At 41.0% G+C, this 27,070-nt stretch overlaps 1 protein-coding gene across 2 annotated transcripts; it reads left to right on the top strand.

Annotated features, from left to right (window-relative positions):
- The first annotated feature begins 659 nt into the window (after positions 1 to 659).
- CD83 (CD83 molecule) lies at positions 660 to 25,849 on the top strand. Of its 2 annotated transcripts, none has more exons than XM_027862754.1 (5): positions 660 to 866; positions 1,050 to 1,168; positions 20,556 to 20,787; positions 22,607 to 22,713; positions 24,366 to 25,849. In XM_027862754.1, exons 1-5 carry the CDS (start codon positions 833 to 835, stop codon positions 24,504 to 24,506), a joined length of 633 nt encoding a protein of 210 aa, XP_027718555.1. In that variant the 5' UTR covers positions 660 to 832; the 3' UTR covers positions 24,507 to 25,849. The 2 variants fall into 2 exon arrangements, with proteins under 2 accessions (XP_027718555.1, XP_027718495.1); XM_027862694.1 differs by having other exon boundaries at positions 1,047 to 1,168.
- Positions 25,850 to 27,070: the final 1,221 nt, after the last annotated feature.

Below are 27,070 nucleotides of genomic sequence, written 5' to 3'. Positions count from 1 at the left end.
GGTAATAGAAGGCAAGCCATCTGAGGGCGTGCATACTGTCAGGTCCTATCAAGCTGGAAAGGGTGGACAAGTCTTTAATGGGTTGGCTCAGTCTATCGTCTCAGAACCAGCCCAAGTTCATTAGGCATCATCTACAAAGGCTGGTGAGCCAAAGCAAGTCGTGAGGGGGAGGAGGGGTTATGATATGCTCCTCTTGAAGGAGTTCCCACCCTGCTGAAATCCTGCATCCTTTAAGCAGAAAATGAAAGAAGAGTCCCCCCTCCTCCCCCCGGAGTAGTTCTGGTGGCAGTAGCTAATGGTTGGTGGGTTCCTCTGGAAATCAGAGAAGAAAGGGGCTCCCTGCACTTACTTTCCGAGGCTCCCCTCCACCCCAAAGCGCCCAGCTCTCTAGAGCCAGGGCGGCTGGCAGAGAACCGGGCGAGAGAGGGGTGCAGTGTACCTTGGGGCTCACAGAACAGATGGTACTGCCTCTAGGCAGGGAAGCAGCCTAGTAGAAAGGGAAGAGAAAGTGAAAGGCGGGGGAGAGGGAAAGGACAGCAGGGGGTGGAGCTGTCCACGCCGTTGGGGAGGGGGGTGGAGTGGGGGATGCCCCAGAGTGGCGCAATATCTTGGGGGGAGGGACTGGTCCCCTTAGTCTCTTCTCAGGGGGATTCCCTAAAGCTCAGGGGAACAAGAGTGTGACGACATAGGGAAAGCCCCAGGGTTGGCTAGAGAAGGTTGAGGCCGCTGGCTCAGCTAGCCAGATTGTGAGATTTGGCGTCCTGGGAGGCAGAGCTTAACAGACTCCACTGCGTCTCTGTGCTCAGCCGCGGCCAGCCCCGCTCCCCAAGCCATGTGCCTCCTCCAGCTCCTCATCCTGAGCAGCGGTAAGTGCCAGAAAACGACCCCGAGCTCCCTTCCCTCGGGCTCTTGGGGGTTGAGAGGTGGGGAGGGGCTCCATCACATTTAATTCTCCTCTCGCCACCTTTCCTCACTGCTCCCCATCCATCCTCCTTTCATCCATCCACACTGGCTCACTGCACATTCCGTGTCCCGGCTCTCTCCAGCAGCCTGGTGCTTGGCGCCGGCGACTCAGGTGGTGGAAGTGATTTGTTCAGAGGATGCTCTCCTGACTTGTACAGTCCCCTGGAACCCTCAGACCCCATACACGATGATCTTCTGGCATAAGGTAAGGAAGACTGGAGCAGGGGCAGTCCCTCCTGTTTGGCGGCGTTGGGTCAATGAGCTTGAGCAGGGAGAACTCAGTTTCTGAGGTGTTTCATGCCTTTCGGAGAGTGACCCAGTGAGAGCAAAGGGGAGAGAGGGTATCCTGAAATCCTAGATAGCTCAGAGAACACGCCCTCAACTCCCAAGGCTCACCGTCAGGCCGCCAGGCTCAGAGAGAGGGATCCTTCCACACCACCCAAGGCTTGACTCTTCAGTGTTACTCTTCCCCAATTATAAAAGCCCACCGTCTGAGAGGGAATGTATAATTAGAATTCTTTCTTTCTCTTCTTCTTCCCCCCTCCCCCCACTTCTAACCTGGATTAACTTCAGGAGTATTTATGACTCCTCAAAACCAGAAGGTCCCCAAGGTCAGAAATAATGGTCCATTTAGAACTTGAAAATATGAAATAACTTCATATTCCTATAATATTGTGCCTGGGACATATGTATGTATATATGTACACATATGTGTATGTGTGTGTGTATGTATGTCTATATGTGTGTGTGTGTGTATATATATATACACACACACACACACATATATATCTATATATACAACCAACTGTTGAAACCTGTTTTTTTAGTTCATTCAAACTGTCAACTTTCAGTTATTCACTTTATGGATTACCCATTGCCTCTGGTCATTCTCCGGCAAGGCTGACAACCAGACCCAGAACAGTTAAACTGGGGAATCCTTGAGCATATGTCCTCTATCTATGGGTGTACAAGTGTACACGAACAGATCTAACTTTCCTCATCTGAAAATGGAGGAGTTTGATGAGATGTTCTCTAGGTTCCACCCAACTGTAACATTTTCTGTTTGGAAGAGGTTATCTGATTATATTCCCCAAATGAAATATAAATTAATTTTTGGCATTAGATAGCAGCAGCAGTTAAATTCTGAAAAAAACATGATGCCCTAGTGCTCATCACTGATTTGCTATAGGGACTTAAGAGAAATTAGTCATCTATGAAACTGAGAAATGTTTGCCACCCACATTATAGCGAATGCTAAAAGAGAGCTTAATGTCTGTGTCTTTCATTAATCACTTATTATATATATAATATATATACATATACATACATATTATATACATACACATATATAATATGTATATATATATACACATATATCCCTATATTGCTAGTCCTCTATTTAAAACATTTTATAATTTTTGATGTCTTTATTTTCAAATCACATCAACTTCTGAGTATATCCCTTTCCCTTCCCCCCATTAAGCCATCCCTTTTGATAAAGATTTCAAAGAGAAAAAAACTAGCTAGCACATCTTCCATGTCTGATAGGGTATGCAATATTACACATCCATAGCCCCCCCTTTCTGCAATGAAAGGAGGAAGGTGCTGATTCTCTTTTTATGTGTATGAGGCTTGTTTCCTTAACTAAACTGTGTTTCCTAAGGGCAGGGGACTGTATCTCATACTTCTTTAGCATCCTTCAATGTTGGGGGGAGGGGTCCTCTGTTAATGTTTGGTTTTTAGTTGATGTGAGCATCAAGTGGAGAGGGTGTTTGATCATCATAAAATTCTAGATAGATTGGCAGAAGGCAGAGTCCTGAGATTGCCTGGTTCAGCAATACCTGAAGAACAAATCCTGTTTGTGATAGCCAAGATGAGGTCATCCAGCTTTTTTCCAAAGACTTGTGGTCACAAGAAACTTACTACTCTATGGGGCGTTTCATTCCATTTTTGGACAGCTCTGATAGAGGGGAGAGGGGTGAAACGGAGGAGAATAAGCATTGGTATAGCGACTTCTAAGTGCCAGGCACTGTGCTAAGCACTCTACAAATGTTATCTCATTTGATCCTTACAACATAATGCTGTTATTATCCCTATTTCACAGTTGAGGAAACTGAGGCACATAGAGATTAAGTGATTTGCCCAGGTCACATGATTAATAAGTATCTGAGGCAAGATCTGAACTCAAGTCTTCCTGATTTCAGGCCCAGAGCTCTTATCCACTGCTTACCAGCCTCAACCTTATATTTAATTAAGTGGAATTCAACTGCCATTCATTAAGTGCCTATCACTGTGTACCAGGTACTTGGAGATACAATGACAGAAATGAAAACAGTCCCTGCCCTCAATGAGCTTAAGTTTTATTGGATGGAAATACAAATAAGTAAATATAAGATAAAGCCCTCAGAAATGGGGAGTGAGAAAGACAGAGGATTTACTTAACAATTTGGAGAATCAATCACATTTACCTCCCTGTAACTTCATCCACTGTTTCCAGCTTTATTCATCAACCATGCCTCAGGTCTTTCAGGTATTTGAAGACAGCTGCCATACGTAACAGAAAGAGCATTGCATTTGGAACCACAGGGCCTGGATTCAAATTTCAACTTTTTTATTTACTCGTTTGCACGGGTGATACTTCCAACCCCCAGACTTCACTCACTCCATGTTGCCTATTGAAATATTTTCCTTTTTGGCCTAGATCATGTACCACTCCCTTCATGAAGCCTTCCCCAATTTCCTCCATTGGAAAATGGTCTCTCTCCTCTCAAATTTCTTTTAGAAATGAAACAAGAATTTATGAAGTTCCTACCAGGTACTGTGCTAAGTACTTTATAAATATCTCATTTTATCTTCACAACAACTTTGGGAGAGAGATGCCACATTTTCCATTAACCCCAGTTTCTATTTGAAGAAACTGAATCAGGCAGAGGTTAAGTGACTTACTTAGGGTCACACAGTAAGTATCTGAGGCTGGATTTGAACTCCAGGCCCATTCCTGTATCCACAGTGCCACCTAGCTGCCTATAGCATTTTTCTTTGGATCGCGGATATTCTTTCTTCCTTGGTAATTATTTGTGCACATATTACTTATCCCTGCCTCCAAATTAGATTATAAACCCCCTAAAGCCATGGACAATGTTGCTTTTCATCTTCATATCTCGGGTTTTTTATATAAAGTATAAAAAAAATTGAATTGAATGTTCCCCAGGCTAAACATTCTGAGTTCTCTCAATCAATCCTTAAATGGCAAGGTTTTATATCCCTTCACCATCCTAGCTATCTGCTTCTGGCTCTGTTCTAGTTTACCAACGTCAATGCATCTTCCATTCAGTCACTCACATAATTTTCCTAAAGCTCAGTTCTGATCATGTCAACCCCTCCACACTCAATAAACCCCAGTGGCCCCCTATCCCCTCCAAAACCCTCTGGCATTCAAAGCCCTTCATTACCTAGCCCCCTCCTACCTTTCCAGTCTTCTTACACCTTACTCCCTAACACCCACTCTTAAGTCCAGTGATACTGGCCTCCTGGCTGTTCCCAAAGAAGGCATTCCATCTTTCAGCTCTGGACATTTTCTCTAGCTGTCCCTCATGCCTTGAATGTTCTCCCTCCTCTGCAGGGAGGACTACTGACCTCCCTGCCTTCCATTAATCCCAACTAAAATCCCATCTTTTACCAGACCTTCCCCAACCCCTCTCAGTTCTAGTGCCTTCCTTCTGTTATTTCCTATTAATCCTGTATGTAGCTTACTGTGTATATATTTGTTTGTGTGTCATCACCCCCATTAAACTGTGAGCTTCCTTGGTGCAGGGACTGCCTTTTTTTTTCTTTTTTTATATACCTAGCACTTAGCACAGTGCCTGGAGCATCAAAGGTATTTAATAAATGTTGATTGATTGATTGATTTCCTAAGATGTGGTGCCTAGAACTGGATATAATATTCCAAATTTTGTCTGACTAATAATAAATTTCACTTTTATAGTGCTTGAAGGTTTGCAAAGAACTTTACATATGTTACATTATGGATACCTCACAGTACCTCAGGAGGTGGATGCTATTTTATCAGATGAGGAGACTGAATGAGTTGCCCAGGGTCATATGGCTGGTATCTGAGGCAGAATTCAAATTCAAGTCATCTTGACTTCAAATCTTTCACTCTGTCCACTAAGCCCCCTAGCTGCCATGACTAGGGAAAAGTACAGCAGTAAGGTCACCTGTCAGTACAAAAACAGAAGTAATTTTTTCCCATTTAGTCATTAGTCATTTGAAATATAGCAAATATGTTTTTATTCTTCATGATCACTCAGCTAGCTTTATTCTTGATACCTCTGTATTTTCTTCCTTAATTACTTAAGGGAGGAAACCTCCCCCCCCAATCCCTCCGGGCCCCCCCCCCCCCCCCCCGCCCCCGGCACCAAAAACCCCCCCACAACAACCTAATAGCTCTGAGCTAGACAGATGTGGAATTAAATAGTCATTAAAAGAGGGGTAGATGTGAAGAGAACCTACCACCCTCTCCAAAGGGTAATCAGCAAGCAATACACAAATCCCCAAGGGTGTAATTAAAAAATACTTCATGAAATAAGTGGAAGAATTTTTAGACTATAAAGTTCCAGCTGCTGTTAAGTCCAATCTTTTTGTATTAGGTCATTTGGAATGATGTGGTAAACCTTAGTCATTAACCTTTGCCTCTTATGGGCCTTTAACTGATGCTCTAACTGTACAGCTGTGGGTGGTTGTTTTTATAGACATATTCCTTGCATTATTTACTCTGCAGGAAATCTTAGGACTTTATCTCTCCTCATTTTCAGCCACCCCTGAACATTTTCCTTTTTCTCTGTTGTCTGTGAAACCAGGCCATTTAAAATGAAACTTGGGTTTTATTAAAACAACAACAACAACCCATTGAGTGTTGGGATGCAAAGGAGTAATCGCTATGGCAATAAACCAATCAGAGATAGCTAAAGTGAAATTTATTAGACTTTTCAATGGTTCTACCAAGTTTGGGTACATCCTGCAGATGTTTGTGATTTTCCAGCCCAATAATTATATGTTTGTATTGATTGTATTTGTGCCACAGAGAAGAAAGCAGTGTTTGGGGGGGAAGGAGAAGGAAGGAGGGAAGGCCTGTGGTGAAATGTTATTTTATAGAAGAGAAAACACCTTGTAATTTTTTTCCATCACTTTCTTGTAAATTGTACAAATGAAGCAGAAAGAAAGTCACAAAAAGAAGAATTTTAAGTAGGTGTCTGTGTCAGGTTAGTTATCCCAGCTTATTTTATCTTTAAAAGAATGCATATTTTTTTAAAAATCATTTTTCTCTCTCTATGGCACTGAACAGGATATTAGAGCAAGTGGGTTAGGCAGATGCCATCTCTGAAGCTGGTTTCCATTGATAGGCATACTGAGCAAATTCCTGTAGAATCTCTATATCATTATTTCCATTCTAATTACTCATAATTACAAATTCCATCGAGCATCTCTAGTCTTCTGGGCTTTGTGCAGCACACAATCCCCGTCCAAATGGCATTGATTTACTTGGGATAAAAATCAAGCCCATACAAGTCATGCATTTATCAAATAATTTTAACCAAAGAGCCCAAAACCCTCTGTAGACAGTGTTCAGTTTGTTTTTACACAATCCATGTGAGTCTACGAGGGATGCCATTTTGTTCTACTGATGGGGAAATAATTGGAGATATAAAAAGGTGAAGTTTTCGATGTATTTCCAAGGTAGTGAGTCACTAGTGAGATTGTTCTCAGGCTGAAGTACCCTGACTCCATTGTTTCTTCCACTGGACCCTGGTTTTTCCCAAATGAGAACCAGCCAAGGCCTCTTGTGTTTTTTTCTGTCTTCTTAATCCTTCTCTGGTTTTATGTGCCTCTGCTGCTATTCACTATGCCTTAATAAGAGTAAATGAGCAAAAAAAGAGATAAGAGAAAGACCAAGAAGTGACTGTCTTCGTATAGTGGTCTATAGCCTATGGCACTATGCTATGTATTGGGGATACAAGGAAAGGCAAAAGATAAGGAGTTCACAATCTAACAGGGAGACAACACATATAATATTTTACTCAAAATGACAGAGAATAAACAATAGTTGTCAATATAGGCATACATATCATCTACAAATAGACTTTTGACTCTCATCAGCAACTGGAGTCCCATCTCACTTAGTTGGGTTGGGCTACCAGACCTCTAGGGCAGCTAGGTGACACAATGGATAGAGCACTGGCCTTGAGTCAGGAAGACTCATCTTCCTGAGTTCAAATCTAGCCCCAGACACTTAATGGCTTTGTAACCCTGGGCAAATCACTTCACCCTGTTTTCCTCAGTTTCCTTATCTGTAAAATGAACTGGAGAAAGAAATGACAAAGCCCTCCAGTATCTTTGCCAAGAAAACCCCAAATGCAGTCATGAAGAGTGGGACACGACATTAAACAACTGAACAACAACAAACCTGACAAAAGGGAAGGGAAAGAAATGAGAATTTAGGTAGCATTTATTTACTTGGGATAAAAACCAGGTACTGTGCTAATTGCTTTTAAAATATTTTCTCATTTGATCCTTACAACAAAACTGAAATGTAGGGTCTATTATTATCCCCATTTTACAGTTGGGGAAATAGGCTAAAAGAGGTTAAGTGACTTCCTCAGGGTCACACAGCTAGTAAGCGTCTGAAGTTAAATTTGAACTCGGGTCTTCCTGACTCCAGGCCCAACATTCAACCCAACACTATGCTACCAGCCAACTGTGTACACATGAGGTTGTGTAGTTTGTCCTTCGTTCTCAAAGAGGACTATGACATCAGGGAGGTGATGACATGACTGGCAATGAATTGGATTTGAGTGAGGGAGGGCTGTGCAAAGTCACCAGCCTCAGTTTCTCCTCCAGCCATCTAGACTTAAGATGGAAGGGAGGAGGAAGTGGGGCATGTCACATAGAAGAGAAATGGAGGCTCTGGAGTACAGAACTAGGAACAATGAGTGGAGGATAAAGAGAGAGATGGTGTAAGGAAAGAAACAACTTCCTAACAAATAGTGCTGTTTACAATTAGAATGGAAGAAAGGGTTGGATGGCCACTCTGGGAGTAAGTAGGCTACTGAGGCTATTCTTCTCCAGGTGTGGGTTGGACCAAGTGGGCTATGAAGTCCTTCCTAACCCTGAGATCCTGTGAGTTAAAAGACCCAGTTTCCCCAGCTGGCTTTGACTCTGAAGAGGAGCTGTGTCAGTGACTTTGGGCAAGTCTATGGACCTCAGCTTCCTCATCCAGAAAAGAAAGATAAGAGTCATATAACTTCACAGGTTTGTTGTGATGAGACAAGACAATTCGGGTAGAGCACGTGCATTACCAGTAAGTATCAGTTTTTTTTGGTTATAGGAATAGCTATAATTGATGGTAGCCACAAATAGCGATGTAATCTGTTAAAGTATGCAGCTGACGCTGCCGTGATTGAGAGCTAAGAAAGATGTCCTGCCTACGTAGAAGCCGTCCAGGATGAGGTAAAATGAAAGAGGATCTAGTCTAGGAACACCCGTTTGGTCAGGGTCAGGGTTGAGTAGGGATGCGTCATAGAACAAGTGACCTTTTTGGGATGAGTTATAAGGGAAGAGAAAAAGGGGTAACAGTTGCACGTGTAAAATCAGACTTTACATTTTTATTATTATAACAGCAAAATTGGGTCAGCCCAACAGTCCGTCCAAGCTAGCATTTGCTCCCTGACAGTGGCATCAAAGAATGTTTTGTGTGAGATTCTGGTCATTAGCATTATGAAATGCCTACTATGTGCTGAGGGTCAAAGACAGATTTGAACCTTCTGGACTTCTCCTTATCCTGTTATATGTTATAGTCATGAAATAATCTAAACATTTCTGGAACTTAGTTATGTTTTCTGACTATTATCTCTTGAAGTGACAAGTCATAGAAGTCAGAAGAGGCAGACAAGGGCAGAGTGCATTGAGAGAGATGAGAGGTTGGGGTACATGTGATCTGCAGATCTACGAAGAGGTACATTCAGCCTGGAACCAGCAGCTGGTCCCTGTTAGGCCTCATTAGCATCTTGGTCGCTAGAACCATCTAGATAGCAGAGATTCCTGGGCCAAATTGTGAAGTAGGAAAAATTTTCTTTTAGGTCCTTCCCATATTACCCCATTAATCACTCTTTCCTACCACCACTAGGTATTCAGTCTCCCCTGCTGTGATGCCCTATATGACCTTGTCCTCCCAAGCCAAATCAAGTCAAAACTAGTCTTTATTAAGTGCCTACTATGTATCAGGCACTGTTTGAATTATTGGGGGTACAAAGAAAGGCAAACCAGTTCCCCTAGGGGAGGAGATAACATGTAAGCGACTATGTCTGAATAAGAGATATGCAGAATAAATTGGAGCAGATATATGAACAGCAGGGGGAAGGCACCAAGATTGAGGACTGGGAAAGGTTTCCTGAAGAAAGTAGGACTTTAGTCGACATTTGAAGGGAGCCCTAAGGTAGAGATGAGGAGGGAGAGTTCTCAGCATGGGAGACAGCCAGTGAAAATTTGTGGAGTCAAGAAAGGGAGGGTCTTTTGCTAGTTACCGTGAGGAGATCAATGTCACTGGATTGAAGATTATGTGGATGGGAGGAAGATAGGGAGGATTCACATTATAAAGGGCTTTAAAAGACCGACTCTCCAAAAACAAAACAAACAAAACCCCACACAAACAAGCAAACAAAACATTTAAAGCACTTTCTCATGACAACTTTCTAAGAGGCTGGTAGAATAGTATTATCGTGCCCATTTTATAGATGAGGAAACTGAGGCTCAGGAATGTTAAGTGGCCTAGTGGTTAGCTTATTAAGGGTCAGAGCCATGACTTGAACCCAGACCTGTCTGATGTCAAAACTAGTGCTCTTTCTACTATCCCATATTGATAACCTGAGGGGAAGAAGGAGTGAGGTGTCATAGTTTTAAGACCATCTATAAACTTTTACTTGCCATTTGGTTCTTTTAGTACTGTTGGTATGTACATAGGTGTGCTAGGCTTGGAGTCAAGCAATCAATAATAAACATTTAAGTGCCTACTATGTGCTAGACACTGTACAAAGTGCTTGGAGTTAGGGAGACTTTAGTTTAAATCCAGCCTCAGATACCTAGTAGCTGTGTGACCTTGGGCAAGTCACTTAACCTATTTGCCTCAGTTTTCTCATTTGAAAAATGGGGATAATAACAGTACCTACCTTTCAGAGTTGTTGTAAGAAACAATGAATTAATATTTGTACTTAGCACAGTGCCTGACACATAGTAGGTGCTATATAAATTCTAGCTATCATCATCATCATCATCATTGTTAGATCAGCAAGTGGACATTTATTTCCTGGAGGAGTAAAATCTTAGCAATCATGATAATTATCAAATGGCCCGATTTCCACTCATATTCCCCTGGTGTGAGGAGGGAATAAGGGAGGCCACCAGCCTGGTGGGTGGATTCCCTGTGATAAACTTACAGTAGCCCTGAATGGGGCAGCCAGGTAGTGTAGTGGATAGAGTGCCAGACCTAGAATCTGGAAGATCTGAGTTGAAATCCAGCCTCAGACACTTACTAGTTGTGTGACCCTGAGCAAGTCATTTAATCCTGTGTGCCTCAATTTCCTCATCTGTAAAATGAACTGAAGAAGGAAATGGCAAATCACTCCAATATCTTTGCCAGGAAAACCCCAAATGGAGTCACAGAGAGTTGTATGCAACTGAAATGACTCAACAACAACAACCAGGATAGGAGTCACACAGGATGGACCGAGAAGACAGATTCTAATGATTTGGATGTTATTACATAGGGAATAATATATAGAGAAATATTAGAATATAAGGCTGAAATATCCTTAGAGAACAATCTTTTGCAAAATTGTACTCACAGTAGTAAAGTACCTTGCCCAAGGTCACATAGCTAGTAATTAATTAGGAAATGAGTCCTTATTGAATAATTCTGAGCAGACAATCAGAGTTAAGTGATTTGCCCAGGGTCACACAGCTAGTAGGTGTCAAGTGTCTAGTCTGAGGCTGACTTTGAACTCAGGTCCTCCTGACTCCAGGGCCAGTGCTCTATCCACTGTGCCACCTGGCTGCCCCTACTGTTTTTAGTTGATTGCAGGCTCTCCCTTTGGGGTCCTTCAGTGACATAACCCGGTGGAGGGAGAAAGCATGAGTGTGGGTCCCTTCACTGGGAAAGGACTCACTCGCGGAATGAAGACTACATTCTTAGCCAGGAATAGAAGTGGCACCTCTGAACGTCACTCTTGTTCCTGTCCATAAATCTCAAAAGAAGCCACAAAGGTCATGCCTTTTAAAGAGCAGGAGGAAGGAAGGAGCCAGCTGACAGTTGTAGAACAGAAACAATTTTTTTCCATGACAAAAGAGGGAAGATGAGTGGTGTCAGATCCTCCTGGTCTGGGCTGAGTACCTGGATAAAAAGCTATAAAAGGACAAGAAGTTTCAGAGGCTCCTCTTGGTGAAGCAAAACCAGTTCCCCACTTTTGCCTCAGCCCACCCTCTCTAGGAAAGGTAAGATTTCATGATAGCAAAGCCCGGAGTCGAAGTTGACCCTCACCAGAAAGGGGCTGGAGGAATCTGTGTCAAAATATAAATGTGGGAACTTAAGTATTTCAAGGAAACAGCTAGGTGGCTCAGTGGATAGAGCGCTGGGCCTCTAGTCAGGAACACATCTTCTTGAGTTCAAATCTGACCTCAGACTCATCCTAGCTGTGTTACCCTAGGCAAGTCACTTAACCCTGTTTGCCTCAGTTCCCACATCTGTAAAATGAGCTGGAGAAGGAAATGGCAAGCCAGGATGGGGTCAGGAAGAGTAGGTCACAACCGAAACAATTGAACAACAACAAATGAAGTTAACCATATCCCAATTTTTATAGTAGTCATCAATGTATCTCATCCTCCTACTTATCTTTGTGTCCATAGTGCTTGGTATAGTACTTTGTACTTGGCAGTTCAGTTTGTTAGGAAGAGATTATGTGAACCAGGAAAGTCTCAAATAAAGATGAAAATGCTGATATATGCTTGATGAATTCAACAAAGATTTAAAGATTTAGTTTAATTAAAGATTTAATAACACACCTACTATGTGTGAGGCCCTGTGCAAAGGCCCAGCTTAATTCCTTGGTCATTTAAAAACTATTAAGATGAATCATTCTGGTAACACCTGTAAATCTAGCCTTGTCAATTAGACTTAGTAAATTCCAAGGAAGAAAACCATTTTTCTAATAAAACTACCCTTAGAAAAAAAAAAAAGAAGCTCATGTTAATGCTAATACATTCTACCCTCGTTATGACATCAGCCTGGGAGCCAAACCATTTTGCATGTAATAAAGAGTTGTTTTTATGATGAATGGGGATTATATTGGCAGTTTAATTGAGTTAGAAGCCAAGGTACATGAGGGTTCGTGCACAAAGAATGCAATAAAAGAAAGCTATTTGATAAGATTGGAAAGCACTAGGTTAATTTAATACCAATTCTGTGCTTTTAAATATATTTTACCAAATTATTAGATGAAATATAGGCGAAACATATACACACATATTTTGTCCTGATCTGTGATTTCATGGGCTCAGCTTTACAAGTGTATTACAACCTAGTATCTCAGCTTTGTCATTCAATCATTTCAGTTGTATCCAACTCTACTGCCTTTCCCATCCATATTCATATATACTCTTGTTATATTTGAAGAAGTCTGTACTTGGGGAAAAATGGTGAAGAAATGAAAGGGGGAAAAAAAAGACTGCTCCCAGTTAGGGAGTAGAACTAAATGAAATGTTGGTGTGGTTGGGATTTGGTGCTAACAGTTTTCCAATATTCATTCAATAACTGTTTCAAATGAGTTTTTCTTTCATTTGAAAATTCTTTTGTGTGGTTTACAACTCAATTAAAAAGAAAGAGGAATATCTCTATGGACTCCAGTTTGGCATTCAGTGTGGTTTATTCAAGTCCTTGGTTCATGCTCGGGTTTAGTCCAAATGCCTGCCCAGATGAAGATGCCTGCCCTGTTTAGTCAAATTAGTGGCCTCAGAAGTAGTCAAAAGAGAAGTCATTGATGTCTCATCTCTTTGATCTATTGTAGTTCAGTTGAGGAATGAAACTGCTGACTGAAAGCTATTATGAAAAGGACACAGCATAAGTAAATACTATCAAGAAGAATTGGGCTGTTTTGAATGATTAGTGTCCAAGTTGTGATCTAGCTTTTAAAAAATTAGTTGGTTGAAATGTGCCTTTAAGCTTTTCTCATCAATAGTTTTTTTTTTGTTTTTTTGTTTTTGTTTTTTTGCTGTGAATGAATCATAGGGGTTTTTGCCGTTGTTAGAAATGACTATTTCAGAGCAGCTAGGTGGCACAACGAATAGAGCACCAGCCTTGGAATCAGGAGGACCTGAGTTCAAATCTGGCCTCAGACACTTGATACTTAGCTGTGTGACCATGGGCAAGTCCCATTGCCTAGCAGGGAAAAAAAAAAAAAAGAAAAAAGAAATGATAGTTTCCTAAAATGCTCTAAAGGGGAGCAATGATATATTCATACATGCAAGCCATTTGATCTTGCCCATAGTTGATCTTTTTGTCCAGTTTCCAGGTTAATAAGAAATTCTCAAAATAGGAAAGTGGAGGATCATTTCTTTTCTCTCCTGTTTTTCACCCCAACTGTTCTTGAAGTCAATACTCTTACTGCTTTCTCCTTGGGTTGTCAATCAGCTTAGGTGAATAGTGCTCATAATAGCACTTATCACACCATCTCTTAAGTCCCCATTAAAAAATTTTTCCCTATGAAATTTCCCATGTGTGCCATACAACCCATTTGGAGCATGAACCATTAATATAAAAAATATAGCCATCTTTAAGGGTTTTCTTTTCAGAGGGAGTTGGTCACAAGAGGAAGAACAGCTGTGATGGCTAAAAGGAGGAGAATTTGCTTTGAAATGTTGAAGATGGTGAAAACATAAATTTAGTGCTTGAAGGACACCTCAAAAGTTGTCTAGCTTGGAGGTGTCAAACTAACTAATGACTGAAACCACACAACTTCCAAGTGTACTCACCCCAAAACAGATTCAAATGCTAACTGGGGAAAGTTTGATAACATAAATAATACTTCCCAACCCCAACTCTCTATGTCTGTGGTTCAGCTGACATAGCAGGCAAAATAGAGAAGAGGGTGTACAACTTTAAGGGGGTATTTCCATTGTAAAAGGAGTCCCTTCCACTGATCTCCTGTACTCTGAGCACGACATTTAAATGTCATGCCATTTTGTGTTCCTCAAACAATTAGGGCAAGTGGTTTTATTGTCTACTTAGCCTAGCTTGATTGTGGTTAAATTAGGGCAAGGGGCCCCAAACTCTCTGGAAGCATAGAACTTGCCACAAATAATAACTGTGGTGGTCTGCTCAAATCTACTATTTGACTAGACATATGACACCCTTCTTTGTTGGCCCCAAATTCTTCCAGGTGTAGGGCTTTGGGCTGAGGAGAGGAAGAGGTATGGGAAACATGGGATTTTGATATAGAAGGGTCCTTAGACACCATGTGGTCCAACAGCCTCATTTCACAGATGAGGTGAAGTGAGGTCAAGTTCATCCAGATCAGTAAATACCAGGGCCAAGGATTTGAATTCTAGTCCAGTAACTCAGATCCAGAGCTCATTCCCCTCCTCTACGCCTTTCCTTCTGTTCATTCCCTTTCTTTTGAGCAGGACCTTGTACGTAGTAGGCAGCTAACTGATGTTGCATTGAATTGATTGCGTTGTTTTGAATCACTTTCCTTCCATTCTTCCCATCTACCATTAAAAATGGCCGGTGGCATTCAGAAGACTTTGCCAATGGCCCGTGGAAATGTGACCATAAAAACAAGCCAATTTTTGTTATTGTTGCTGAATTTTTAAAAATGAGTTATCTCATGAAGCTAGGCAGAAGGACACTGCTGGCAGGTCCCTGATCCCGGGCAAGATTCTTGCTTCAGTAATTCCCAGCAGCCAGCATGATAATGAAGCCATTTTTATGTAAATGGACTCAATAGTTTATATTTTTGCTGCCTCCAGTGGGATGTACTGCTTTTCTCTTGAATTCCAGACGAACAGTTGGGAATTAGAGAGATGGGTGGACAGGAGCCATCCACTTCCACCCGGCACCCTCCTTCCTCCTTCCCCCCCTTGCCAGCAGAAAACCAGGTGTAGATAACCTGGAAGTTCCTGTCATTCATCCAAGTTTTTGTCATTTCAGATGCAGGAGTTTCTATAGACATATAGTCCCACTGAAATTCAGCGGAAACAAATCTGGGCTGAACACATTTTAAGGTTAATTAAGAGAGGAGAAGCAGGATGTTGCAGAGGTGTGGGGACTGTAGCTGCCCATTGTCTCTTGCACTAATACCTGCGGTGCCTGGGCAGAATTAATTAGTTAAACTGGCAGCAGCTGAACAGTTGTAGCATCACCTGGAGGAGACTTGGCATGAATTAGCACTGGATTATCCCTGGAGCCTGACCTGTTAAATGCCCTGTCTAGCAAGTGTGAGCATGTGTCTGCCAAGATGCTGGGGGCGGGGGGAGCTTGGGGGGCGGGGTGAGAGGGGGGAACTGGAGGAGGCAGGGCCAGGGCACATGAAGAGGCAATATTTCGTGTTTTAATTAGATTTGAAAAGCTCAAGTTTATGCTAACCCAGATATGCGTTTAAGAAGCTGTCTGACTTCTGTCTTTGTTTTAATCCGCATACTTAATTGACCTCCCTCCCCTTCCTAATATCTGTAAGGCCACATGTTCTTTACCTTTCTCCAGCAGGGCTCTAATAATTATTTAGGAAGGAATCTTTCAACACCTAAAAGATGGCCAAGAAAATTAATTCCTTCTCATAGACTAGTTCTAGGAAAGACTTGTTTGTGGAGGTTAGGGCTCCAAGTGAATCTTCAGGAAGGAATACTCAGGCTTCCACCAGAGGTCTCTGTAGCCTCATGGAGGATGACTACTAAACAGAACTGGGATGGAGGGATGGAAACTCGGTCTTTCCACTGATCTGGTAAACTCCCAAATTAATAAAGGAGTAATAGTAATGGAAAGAAACAGTGTTTTCTTCTCCAGGGGAGGTATCATGAGGACCTCACAAGCTGTTCCCTCAATTTCCTGTCTGTATGCCTCAGTATTTATTATTTTTCTTAAAAGCAAAGGGGTGGGGGAGAGTTCTCAGGAAAACAGACCTTTATAGACTAGACTTCATTGTAAAGTAAAAAGACTGGGAACTTGCATTTTAGAACAAAGGGAGTGGCAACAAAATCACTTCATTGATCATGTCTATATTCATAAAATGCTTCTTGGCTGCAGGCACAAACTCAGTACAATTTGCCGTAAATGTTAGCTCTTCCTCTCGGTCACCGCCGCACCCCCGGCTGTCCAAGCACTGCCTGTTTGAAGGGTCTGTCTACAAATGATAATTTGTCTTACTTATGCAGAACTCACATTTAGAAAGCTTGAAAATTATGTGAACTCAATGGAGGGTCAGGTGGTGACAACTTTTTCAGATTAGAAAAAATAAGAACTGGTAATGGGGTTAGGGGTGGGGTGGTGAATGATATCTTCTAACCTCTGCACATAGGGGAAGTTGGAAACCAGAAACTGCAGCACTTGGAAAGGACATCTCCAGCTTAGTTAAAAACTGACCAGTCAAGTCAGTGAGTGAAAAATCTATCACAGAAAAGTAATGTGGTTTAGTAATTGAAATACCACTGGCCTTGGAGTCAGAAGATAAAGATTCAAATCCCGCTTCTGACACTTAGCTAGGTGACTATAGTCAAGTTGCTTCAGTTCTGGGAGCCTCAGTTTACTCATTTGTAAAATGGAGGCATTAGAAGTAACCAGAGTCCCAGAGCACTAAAGTTAAAGCATGTAACCAGCCTCCTTCCAGAGAGATGATGCAGAATAAGGTGTAGAATATGACTTACATTTTTGGACATGGCCAATGTGGGAATTTGTTTTGCTGAACTATACATATCTGTAAGAAGGGCTGTTTTTCTTTTTATAGTTCATTTATGGGGATTGGGGAGGTGGAATGGAGAGATAATTAAAACTTGTAAAAAGTAAAATAAAATGAAAGTCTTGGATTAAATGACCTTCAAGGTCCCCTTCCAGCTCAACCTTGTGATTGAGTTGTTTGCCTAAATTCAGTCCAGACCTTTGACCTGCTCTGTTATGGGTACTGTGTTTTAGGAAGATAACTCTCTTTATACTTCTATAGCGTGACATAAAAGATGAGGGGCTTGACTGATAACAGACCTAAAAAGGAGGTTCCATTCTTATTTTTCTTCTCCCTCTGGTAGAGTTCATGACTTACTTTGTGACTTCATGAATAGTTGTAAGAAGAGACCTTTTAAAAGACCTTTGTGGGCTAGCTCTTATATTCATTCTCTAGTGATGACCTGTGTGTTTAATTGGCTCATTTGGTGTGGATCTACCATTTTCCAAAAGACATTTTCCCAGGCATTCTATACAACCTCTAATGTCTTATTGGAGGTCCCTTCCATCCACTAAAATTCAGTGATTCTATGAATAATAAATGAGTAGCTGATGAGTAAATGGATAGCTATCTGAAAGGAAACATTGCATTTTATTCAGAGAAAATAAGTACTATCTATGTAAGGACAACAGAGTGAATCCATGCTAACATCATTATTGCCAATACTAAACATTTATTGAAAAACTACTTTGTACAGGGCACTGTGTTACATGCTCAACTTGCAAAGAGATATGTCATCTCTTCCTTCAATATTGAATTAATTTTATTCTTATTAATCATCTAATTGGAGAGTTAGGATTTATTATTGCTGTTGACCTTCCACTCATTCTTAAAGATCTAGCTCAAAGGTGATCTCCTTCATGAAGCCTTTCCCAATACTTCTGGGGGAAAAGAATGTCTCTCTCCTCTGATCTCATGGGACTCTAGCTAGGTGTCGATGCAATGTTGGGCCTGGAGTCAGGAAGACCTGAGTTCAAATCTGGCCTCAGACACTTACTATCTGTGGGACCCTGGGCAAGTCACTTAATCTTGTTTGCCTCAGTTTCCTCATCTGTAAAATGAACTGGAGAAGGAAATGACAAACCACTCCAGCATCTTTGTCAAGAAAACCCCAAATGGAGTCACAAAGAGTTGGACATGAGTGAACAAAAAGTATTATATTTATCTATGGATATCTTAATCTCCCACTAGATTATAAACTCCATGAGGGTGGGCTGTATCTTAGTTATTTTATACCTGCCTCAGTGCCTAGAATATAGCACTGTAGTAGGCACTTAATGTTTGTTGAATGAATGAAGAGGAAAAGAATATATCCATAAAAAGTTAAAAATAGAAGGTAATATATGGTAAGTGCCAGATGGGTAGAAGAAATATGGTAGAACACAGGACCTAGAATCAGAAGCCTCTGACTGGCTCTGTAGCTTTCAGCAAATGGTTTCATTTCTTTGGGATTTAGTTTCCTCATCTGTGAGATTAGACATTTGAACTAGATCATCTCTAAGCATTCTGTGATCCTTTGTGCTAGGCTGTAGATGTCATTGTTGTTGCTGTTGAAATTGCCCTTTTTTGAAGAGGATCAATGACATCGTGCGGGCAGTGTCTTGACTCCTCGATGAACTGGATTTAAGTGAAGCAGTGCTAGGCAAAGAGAACTCAAAAGAGGGACACATCCCTGGGGCTGATGGAGTCAGGGAAGACCACAAAGGAGGTGGGCGCAAACTGGACCTTGCAGGATGGCTAGGACGTGGGGCATTTTAGGTAGGTGGAACAGTATCAACAAAGAGCAAGATGTAAGAATGCACGTGGTGTCTTTTGGGAGAGGATGAGTAGATCAGTTAGATAGTTTATCTACAGGGGCAGTGGAAGATCGATTAAAAGATATCGCGGAGGGCCTGGAAAGTCGCATCGAGGACGTTGTACTTCTAGTCTGTTGGCAACGAGAAACTATTAAAAGTGTCCGGTCAGGGAGTGATCTATGCAGGGTGATATCTTAGGAAGAATAGAATCTATTTAAGATATGCTCATGAAAAGCAATGAATGTGATTGATTTTATACCTATAGGTGGAGTGGGCTGCCACCTAGTGATGGAACCTAGTGATTTCCCTCCTCTCATATAACAGCCTATCATTAATGCCTGGAATTCTACCATTAGAGATTCATTCTTTTGGGGATGAATATGTAATAGGATTGTCCCTTGTTAAAATGAGAATACCCTTAAAAAGGGTAACAACCAGTCATTTACACTTTTATGTAAATTTAGTTATGAGCATCTTTCTGAGGGCTGAGAGGCTGTGAGGTGGGGAAGATGGGAGAACCTGAGGATTGGGAGTGAAAGCAATTCCTCAGGGAAAAGTAAGGGGGATAAGGCAATAATGAAAGCAATTAACTTCTTTGTAAATTTGTCTGATAGTGAAATCCAGTGTACAGTGGCATCCTTCAACCTAATATTTAAGTTTTGGTACTTGAAAAAAAAAAAAAAGACTTGAGGTTATATGTCTCTTTTTTGTATCGCCTAGAAGCCTGCACATAGAAGCTTTGGACTGACTGACTGAATTACGCGTACATGTATCATGGTTTTTGTTCACTTGCTTTTAATTGTGTCCGACTCTTCATGATATCTATCTAGTATATAGCAGGCAATGTGGTTTAGTGTGAATAATGTACAGGACTCACAGTCTGGAGCTGGGTTTGAATGTGGCCTCAGACTAGCTGTGTAATCACGGCTAAAGAATCAGTTTCAAATGAGATTAATAAGCCTGCTCTGTTTAACTTCGCAGAGTAGTTGTAAGAAAGATGCTTTGCATACCTTCATAAGCTATAGAAAGGTGAGTTATTATTATATTAACCTTAGCCAAGAAGCCTCCACATGGAAGAGGCCTCCAGAGAAGGAAGGGGGTCTATCTCTGATCAGCTTTTCATTTTTTGTTAAATAATGGATCCAGGGCACTTTATGATACTTTTGCTGATGGGCCCAGATTTTCAATTCACACCAGTATAAGGAGTAGCAGTAAGAAATCAAGAACCTGGAAAAATCTTTTATTTCACAATCGAATTGGCAGTTTTTTCATCATCTTGAATTTGTGCACTGTTGTGGTAAATCAAGAAATTATGTATCATGCATTACGGCCCATTGAATGTCAGCAACCCAAATTTGTCCAGGCCTCAGCAGCTTTCTTGTTCCAAAGCAGATATTTTATTAAGTGTATGTAATGGCTTTTTTTCCTTCTTAAATCCAATGTTTTCTTTAAAAACAGGATTACTACTGCTTCTCTCAACAGTTTATACATGCAACTTTGGTATTTGTGTTCAGGGTTTCTGGCTCTTGGTCTGTAAAATGCAGTGCTATTATAAGGTGGTAGATAAGGCATTGTTTTTGGGGTCTGAAACCACGGCCAGGGTTCCAGTTCTGGCTGAAGCACGGGCTAGACGTCTAACCTTGTGCAAATCATTTCCCTCCTATAAGCCTCAGTTTTCTCATTTATTAAATAAGAGGGTGGACTAAATGAATCCTAAGGTCATGTCCGGCTCTGAAATTCAATGAATCTATGATTCTCTTTACAGATTAATGAACAAAGTGGAGAACTGACCAAGATGCTGGGGATGAACCTAAGCCTTAGTGAACAATTCCTTGATCAGAAAGAGATAAATGGCTCATTAGAGGCCTGTCCTTCAGAAAAGTGTTCCCTAAAGATCCAGAACACTACCTGCCAGCATGTTGGGACTTATAGATGTACTTTGTGGGCACCTGGAGAAGAAAACAGCCCAAGTGACACAGTTGAATTGAAAGTGGCAGGTATGTGGTTTATTGCAAATTGTTATATTTACCATAATCAACACTTGCTGCAAAGCCACTACATGTACAACATTCTACTAGGTACTAGATACAGTAGCTGAATCTAAGAAAAGACACGGTTATGGTCCAAGGATAAGGTATCAAGGCATTTTCCCTTCGTAAGATATACTGACTTTAGTTTGAATAAGGACAGAAAATATTTTATAAAGGAAATATTTGGAGATGATTTTCCTACCTTAAAGTGAGCTCATCAAATCATATGGTTAGAGCTAGAAGGGTCTTCTATGATCATCTAATCCAACTCCTAAAGTCCCTTCCAGCTTTAAATCTGTATTCTTATGTGCCCAAGGTCCCGTGTGTACTAAGTAACAGGATTTGAACCCTTTTCATCTGACCTGGTGTTCTTCCCATTACACTACATTGCTTTATTGGGTATGACTATGGCAACTCCCCAACTTTATTTCATGGGATATCCCCAACCAAGCACCTAATTCTCCCAACAATAAGTCATTAACTTTTTTTTTAAACCCAAACTGTTATTTTATTGATATTGGCAGCTTCTGGTGAGGAAATTCCTTTACCAATACAAGAAAGCACCTCCTTGGATATATAATCTTTAAGAGTTGCCTAGAGCAGTGAGGTCACACAACAGATATGTATCTGAGGTGGGAATTTCACTTAACTAATTAAACTAAATTCAAATGATTATAGTTTACCAGTTAGTATAGTTTACCAGTTAGTGTGAGGATGATTCAATCAGAGTGGATATAGAATAAAAATACCCAATGCGGGAAAAAGTAAAAGGAAACACTGGTCTGGGAGTTAAGACATTTTCTAGTTCCAGTTCTGTCCCTTGTTGGTCTTACTAATTATGTGTCTTGCCAGCTTTGTAAATCATTCTAACCAAGTTAATGTTTTCCTGGGCCAATTTATTCTGCCATCTCTAACCTGCAAAGGAAATAGTATCTTTTCCCCAGCTCTCTTCCCTCAACACCCAGTCCAGGACTTTAGCTGAGAGCTCTAGAAACAAGTTTCCACTTAGAAAGCTTCCTTATTGATAGCAAGCTCTTACTTAGTGCTTTAATTGCAGGGCAGCTGGAAGCACAGTGAACAGAGCAGGGGGGCTAGAGTTAGGAGGATGTGAGTTGAAATCTGGCCTCAGACACGCTGGGCAAATCACTTAATCCTTTTTGCCTCAGTTTCCTCATCTGTAACATGAGCTGGAGAAGGAAATGGCAAACCACTACAGTATCTCTGACAAGAAAACCCCAACTGGGGTCATGATGAGTTGGACAACAATGCTTTAACTACTCCTTCCTCATTTAACTGTCCAATTAAGCAACTAAGAAATTGGCAGATAATTGGGTTCCCTCCCAATGGGATGAGTGAATATAACAGAATGTTAAAGCTGGAAGGGACTTAGAGGTCATTTAGTCTAACCATGATACTGAGAACCTAGACATGTCTAATTATTTGCCTACAGTTCCATAGCTAGAAATGGCAGACCCGGAATTTGAACAAAAGGCAGAAACAGTACATCCTCTCAAAGATTATAAGTAGCATACAGGATTTGAACCCAAGTTTTATAGTGCTTTTTAAAACACACCACCCTTCCTTCCCTATGGCTATTTGTCTCTTCTTTACTTCTACATATGATACCCAAAGATCATGGTGCTGATGTTGTAAAGGCAGGAATAGAAGTGGCAGAGAAGAAGATTTTTTTTTTTGATTGGGAACAATGCATTTGAGATAGTAATAGCCCTTTTATTGGATGTAAAAACAAAATCCTGAATAGACGATTTGTGCTTTTCATTGAAAGGTTGTACCATAGAACCTGAAGGTGACAAGTATAAGAAACACCGAGCTGAAGTTTTCTTGCTGTTGTTTCTTGCGATGTTTTATGTATTTCTCATCGTTTTTACCTGTGTAAGTATCTTCTTTAAGAAGTCCAATTCCTTTCAGTAAACATTTATTAAGTGCTGATGATGGTCAAGTTACTGTGCAAAGGGCTGAGAATAGAAACATCTGTTACTCTTTTAAGAAAAATTAAAAAAAAACAACAACAGGGAGGTTGGGAGGTATTCAATCTAATTCTGACTTAACAGTATGGGCAAAAAAATTGTTGGGGGGAGTGTTAAAATAAACTTGTTTGTGTGTGTGTGTGTGTGTGTGTGTGTGTGTGTGTGCGCGTGCACATGCACACATCTGTGTTTCTTTCCCTGGACCTGTGATTGCACTAGTGTATAGAACTCCAGGTGTGAAAGGCCCTTTCACCAATGAAGAAAGAAGATTCACCCCTAACATCCTTAGTGAATTGCCTAGGGCGCTGAGGGATTAAGTATTTACCCAGGACCACCCAGCCAGTACCCATTAAAGGCAGGACCTTAACCCAGGTCTTCCTAATACCAAAGCTGGCTCTCTATACCTCACACTGTGCTGCATCTCTGTTCTCTAATAAGCACTAAAAATGGCATGTTTCTGTTTTCACTCTGAATACAGTACACTTTGAAGTACATGGAGCTTGAAAATAATTTCAGGAAACTTAGCTCAGGCATTATTGTGATGATAAAATGAAATCATGTATTTGAATATGCTTTGATACAAAGCCAAAGATTGTTGAACAAATTCGAAATAGTTTGTAATTACTAATCATTAGTAATTACAGTCACAGAGCTCTAGAAAAGTCCATCTTATTCAAAGGACCACACATTTGTTGGATGCCTACTATGTTCCAGTCATTGCTGGGGAGAAAAAACAGCATGCGAGACAGAGTCAGTCTTTATAAAATCCCAGGAGCGTGAAGTCTAGCAGGGGAAAACAATGCATAAACACACAAAAAGATAAATCCTTCTACAAGAAAGGCAGCACATGAGAAGAGAGCAATATCTTTGCTATTTTGCATGTGGCACACGTGTGTATTCCCTTCTATGACTGTTATTCAGAAAATGAATTTTAAGAGGGATGTAATCTAAAGAAACTCATGATACCAGTTTGGAAGAGGTTCACCACTCCCAGGACAAAGTCCAAAAGGGAGACAGTAGTGGGGAGGAGAAGGATATAACTTGAGGGATTACAAAGGAGTTGTCTTGCTGCTCCCTGAAGACCACAGGTGGGAACTCACTGATTTGGCATTTTGGGGATAGTAAAGCCCTTTACTGCTTCTGGCAGGTCTTAGGTCACTCAGCACTAAAAGGCTTGAGCTTTAAGATGACGAAACAATCCCTCTCCTGGCCATGAACATTGATTCTTCCTGCTTGGTGGCCAGTAAGGGGCTTTGTCATTCTGGAAGTGCCCAACAGCTGAGCTAGCACACGTGGTCCACTGCAAGCAGGCAGGAAAGGCCTGCATAATCCCTTCATCCCCAATCACATACTTGCACAGACTCAGCAAGTGTTTGTTGAAACTATAATTGAATACATAAGTCTTTTCTTCTTGGGCTACTTAGTGAGCTTTCTTCCCAGGAAGGAGTTATCTAGCCACCATCATGAATTAACATTTTAATTCTATTGCTAACTAGACTATTTTCATTTCTTATTTCTATTACTCTTTTTATTTATTCTCTCTCCTTTTTTTTAAAGAAATTTGCAAGACTACAGAACATATTTCCAGATGCCAACAAACAAGGTATAGAACGAACTTTTCTCCATGTCCGCTTCCAAAATAAGAAAAGTGTTCAACAGATGGGTCCAACAACAGGTGAGAAGATAGACTTGGTCTGAGTTTTCCTTCCATGGGCTGTTTTTAGAACACCAATAATTTGCAACCTTTCATGGTTCTTTGGGTCAGCCAAAAGAACAAAGACACTCCTGTGAAGGGGGCAGCATTGCTAAGATCACCATTCTTGAGATGACTGAGAATGGGTCCACAGTGCCCATCTAGAACATGCCTTAGGATGGACCAACCCATTGTTCATGTACTTTTGAGCTTCTGATGCAGAGCTTTGGAAATATGGAAACATCATCTCTCAGGATGATCCCCTACTACCAACATCTCCTTAAGGATCTCCATCAAGCTGTGTACTCTGCTCATTGGCCAACCACGTGAAAAATCTTCTCCTTTTGGAGAAGGTGAGTACTGACCTAAGGACTTCTTATGGCAGCTACTCAGTGAGACATTGTTGACAAATGCTTTTATGAAAAGTGAATGTATGAGACTTGCTCTTGCTTGGGATTCCCTAAGGGCAGACAGCTATCTGCCCATATCTCAGAGGGACATCTTGGAAGCTGCTTGAATTTTGTTACACCGACATAGATGTTTCCTGTGTTGGAGAAGACTGACAAGTCTCGATACGAGGTGGTGGAAATAGCTAGTAAATGACTCCCTGGCTTGAAGGCCCCACCGTTATGCGTATTATGTGTACATTGAAATAACAGGTCAATGAACCAATTTTCGGTAATGCCTTTTCATCAGGGAAAGGCATTTTCAAGGAAACTGTGAAGAAAGATGCCATGTTGGAAGAACACATGCCCTTTAGGGGATACACACAGACATACACACAGAGACACAGAGACATCCAGCCCTTGGTAGTTAGTAAGGGAATTTTCAGGCTGGAATCACAAATCTCCTATGGAGCCTGTGCCAATTACTGTGTCTCATGCCAAAACTTGGTTCTCTTCTCTGTTGTTTTACCTGAGGTCATGAAGAAATTCTTCAGAGCTAAAAGCACTACCTATGCTAATGTACAAGTGTGATAAGGATGCCAAGTTGGGGCAGTTTTACTTCCTAGTTCCCTGATGCAACATTTATGTTATTAAGTGTGAGGGCTCTGGGTCAGAAGGCTCTCCTGAAAAGAATTGGGGAGAAGGGGGAGAAAGAGGGAGGGAAGATGGAGAGAGAGAGGGGAAAGAGAGAGAGAAAGAGAGAAAGAGAAAGAGAAAGAGAGAGAGAAAGAGAGAAATGGAAAATGGCTCAGTGCCATACATATTACTTAACACATTCGTATTACCTTTGTACCTGTATTCCCCCCTGTGCCTTTCCCCTTCCCGGTTTGTCTTTGTATCCCTAGTACTTAGCACAGTGCCTGGAATATAGTAGGATTTTAATAAAATTTATTTTAATTGAATGGAATAAATGGTGTTTTTCAAAGGAAAATGCTGTCTCTTAAGGGTGGAAGTCCTTTGTCTGTCAGAAGATGAGCAAACAGAATTACAGACCCACCAGAAACCAACAGCTTGACTGTCACTGTTATGTGATGCAGGGGACTTAGGGAAGGGGATCTGCTTCTTTTCTTTGCACTGGCAAAAACCTGAGGCATTCAATTAGTTTCAATTTTCTGGGATTTCAGACTTAGCATATTTTTGTTTTTAAGAAAAACGCCTCCCCCTACACCTTTCCATTTTTAAGTATGAGAAACACTTCTTCCAAAAAAACAAACAAACAAACCAAACAACCCTACAGAACCATCAAATATTATTTATTTATTTTTTAATCACTACCACCTTGGACACAAGACCTAACAAACTGAATTGATTGGGTGTTTTGTTTTGTTTTGGGGTTGCTTGCCTGGAGCCTTTCAGCTACTTCACAGGAGGAACGTTATGGTTTCACACTTATGATGTTTCATTTGTCCAGGAAAGCAATGTTTTTGTGGTCCTTTTTTGGCTATCAATTGACCTATGGAGCTTAATCTATAGCTACTCTGGATTATTTGTTGGGGGAAGGGATGCAGTCATAGATATAGTAATATCAGCACCACATTCTTTTAAAGAGTCCCCTCACCCCAACTTGATTTGATAGTATTCACACCAGGCGAGTTCCATACTATAAGAAATAAAACTAAGGCTGCTCACCTCTTAGGTGCTGGAGTGAGAGGAGAGGCCAATAGTGTCGTGTTTGCATGGAAAAAAATGAAATGGAGACCCAAGTCCCATTAACTCAGTCAAAACAGAAAAGCTTACCAGGGTCATTTAAGTTAGAGCACCTACTTTTTCTTTCCTTTTTTTTTTAATAGAGCTATTTTTTTTTCTTTTTGATGACTAAATCTTCTGAATAAGTGCCCTCTCTCTGGCCTGTGTATAAATGATATGGGGCTTAAGGCTATTCCAATAGCAATCGCTTTGTTAAAATCAGCAATACTGTCCTCTGGTTAAAAAATAATACACTGATTGGTTGTAAAGAGAGACCTGTTCTAATAGTTGGTGAGAACTCATTTTAATCAGTGGTTAGGATTGAATGTTTTATTAGGTTTATTTTGTGTTCCAAAGAGGAACAGTTTGTTTTTTTCACCACCTTCTTGCCCTCTTTTAGGGGTAAGTATATTTTAAAACATAAACAATTAAAACAT

The sequence above is a fragment of the Vombatus ursinus genome, unplaced genomic scaffold (assembly GCF_900497805.2).
Source record: "Vombatus ursinus unplaced genomic scaffold, bare-nosed wombat genome assembly UNPS02000577.1, whole genome shotgun sequence".
Lineage (NCBI taxonomy): Eukaryota > Metazoa > Chordata > Mammalia > Diprotodontia > Vombatidae > Vombatus > Vombatus ursinus.
Note: the sequence above shows the minus strand (reverse complement) of the source record. Positions and strands in the feature narration are given on the sequence as shown.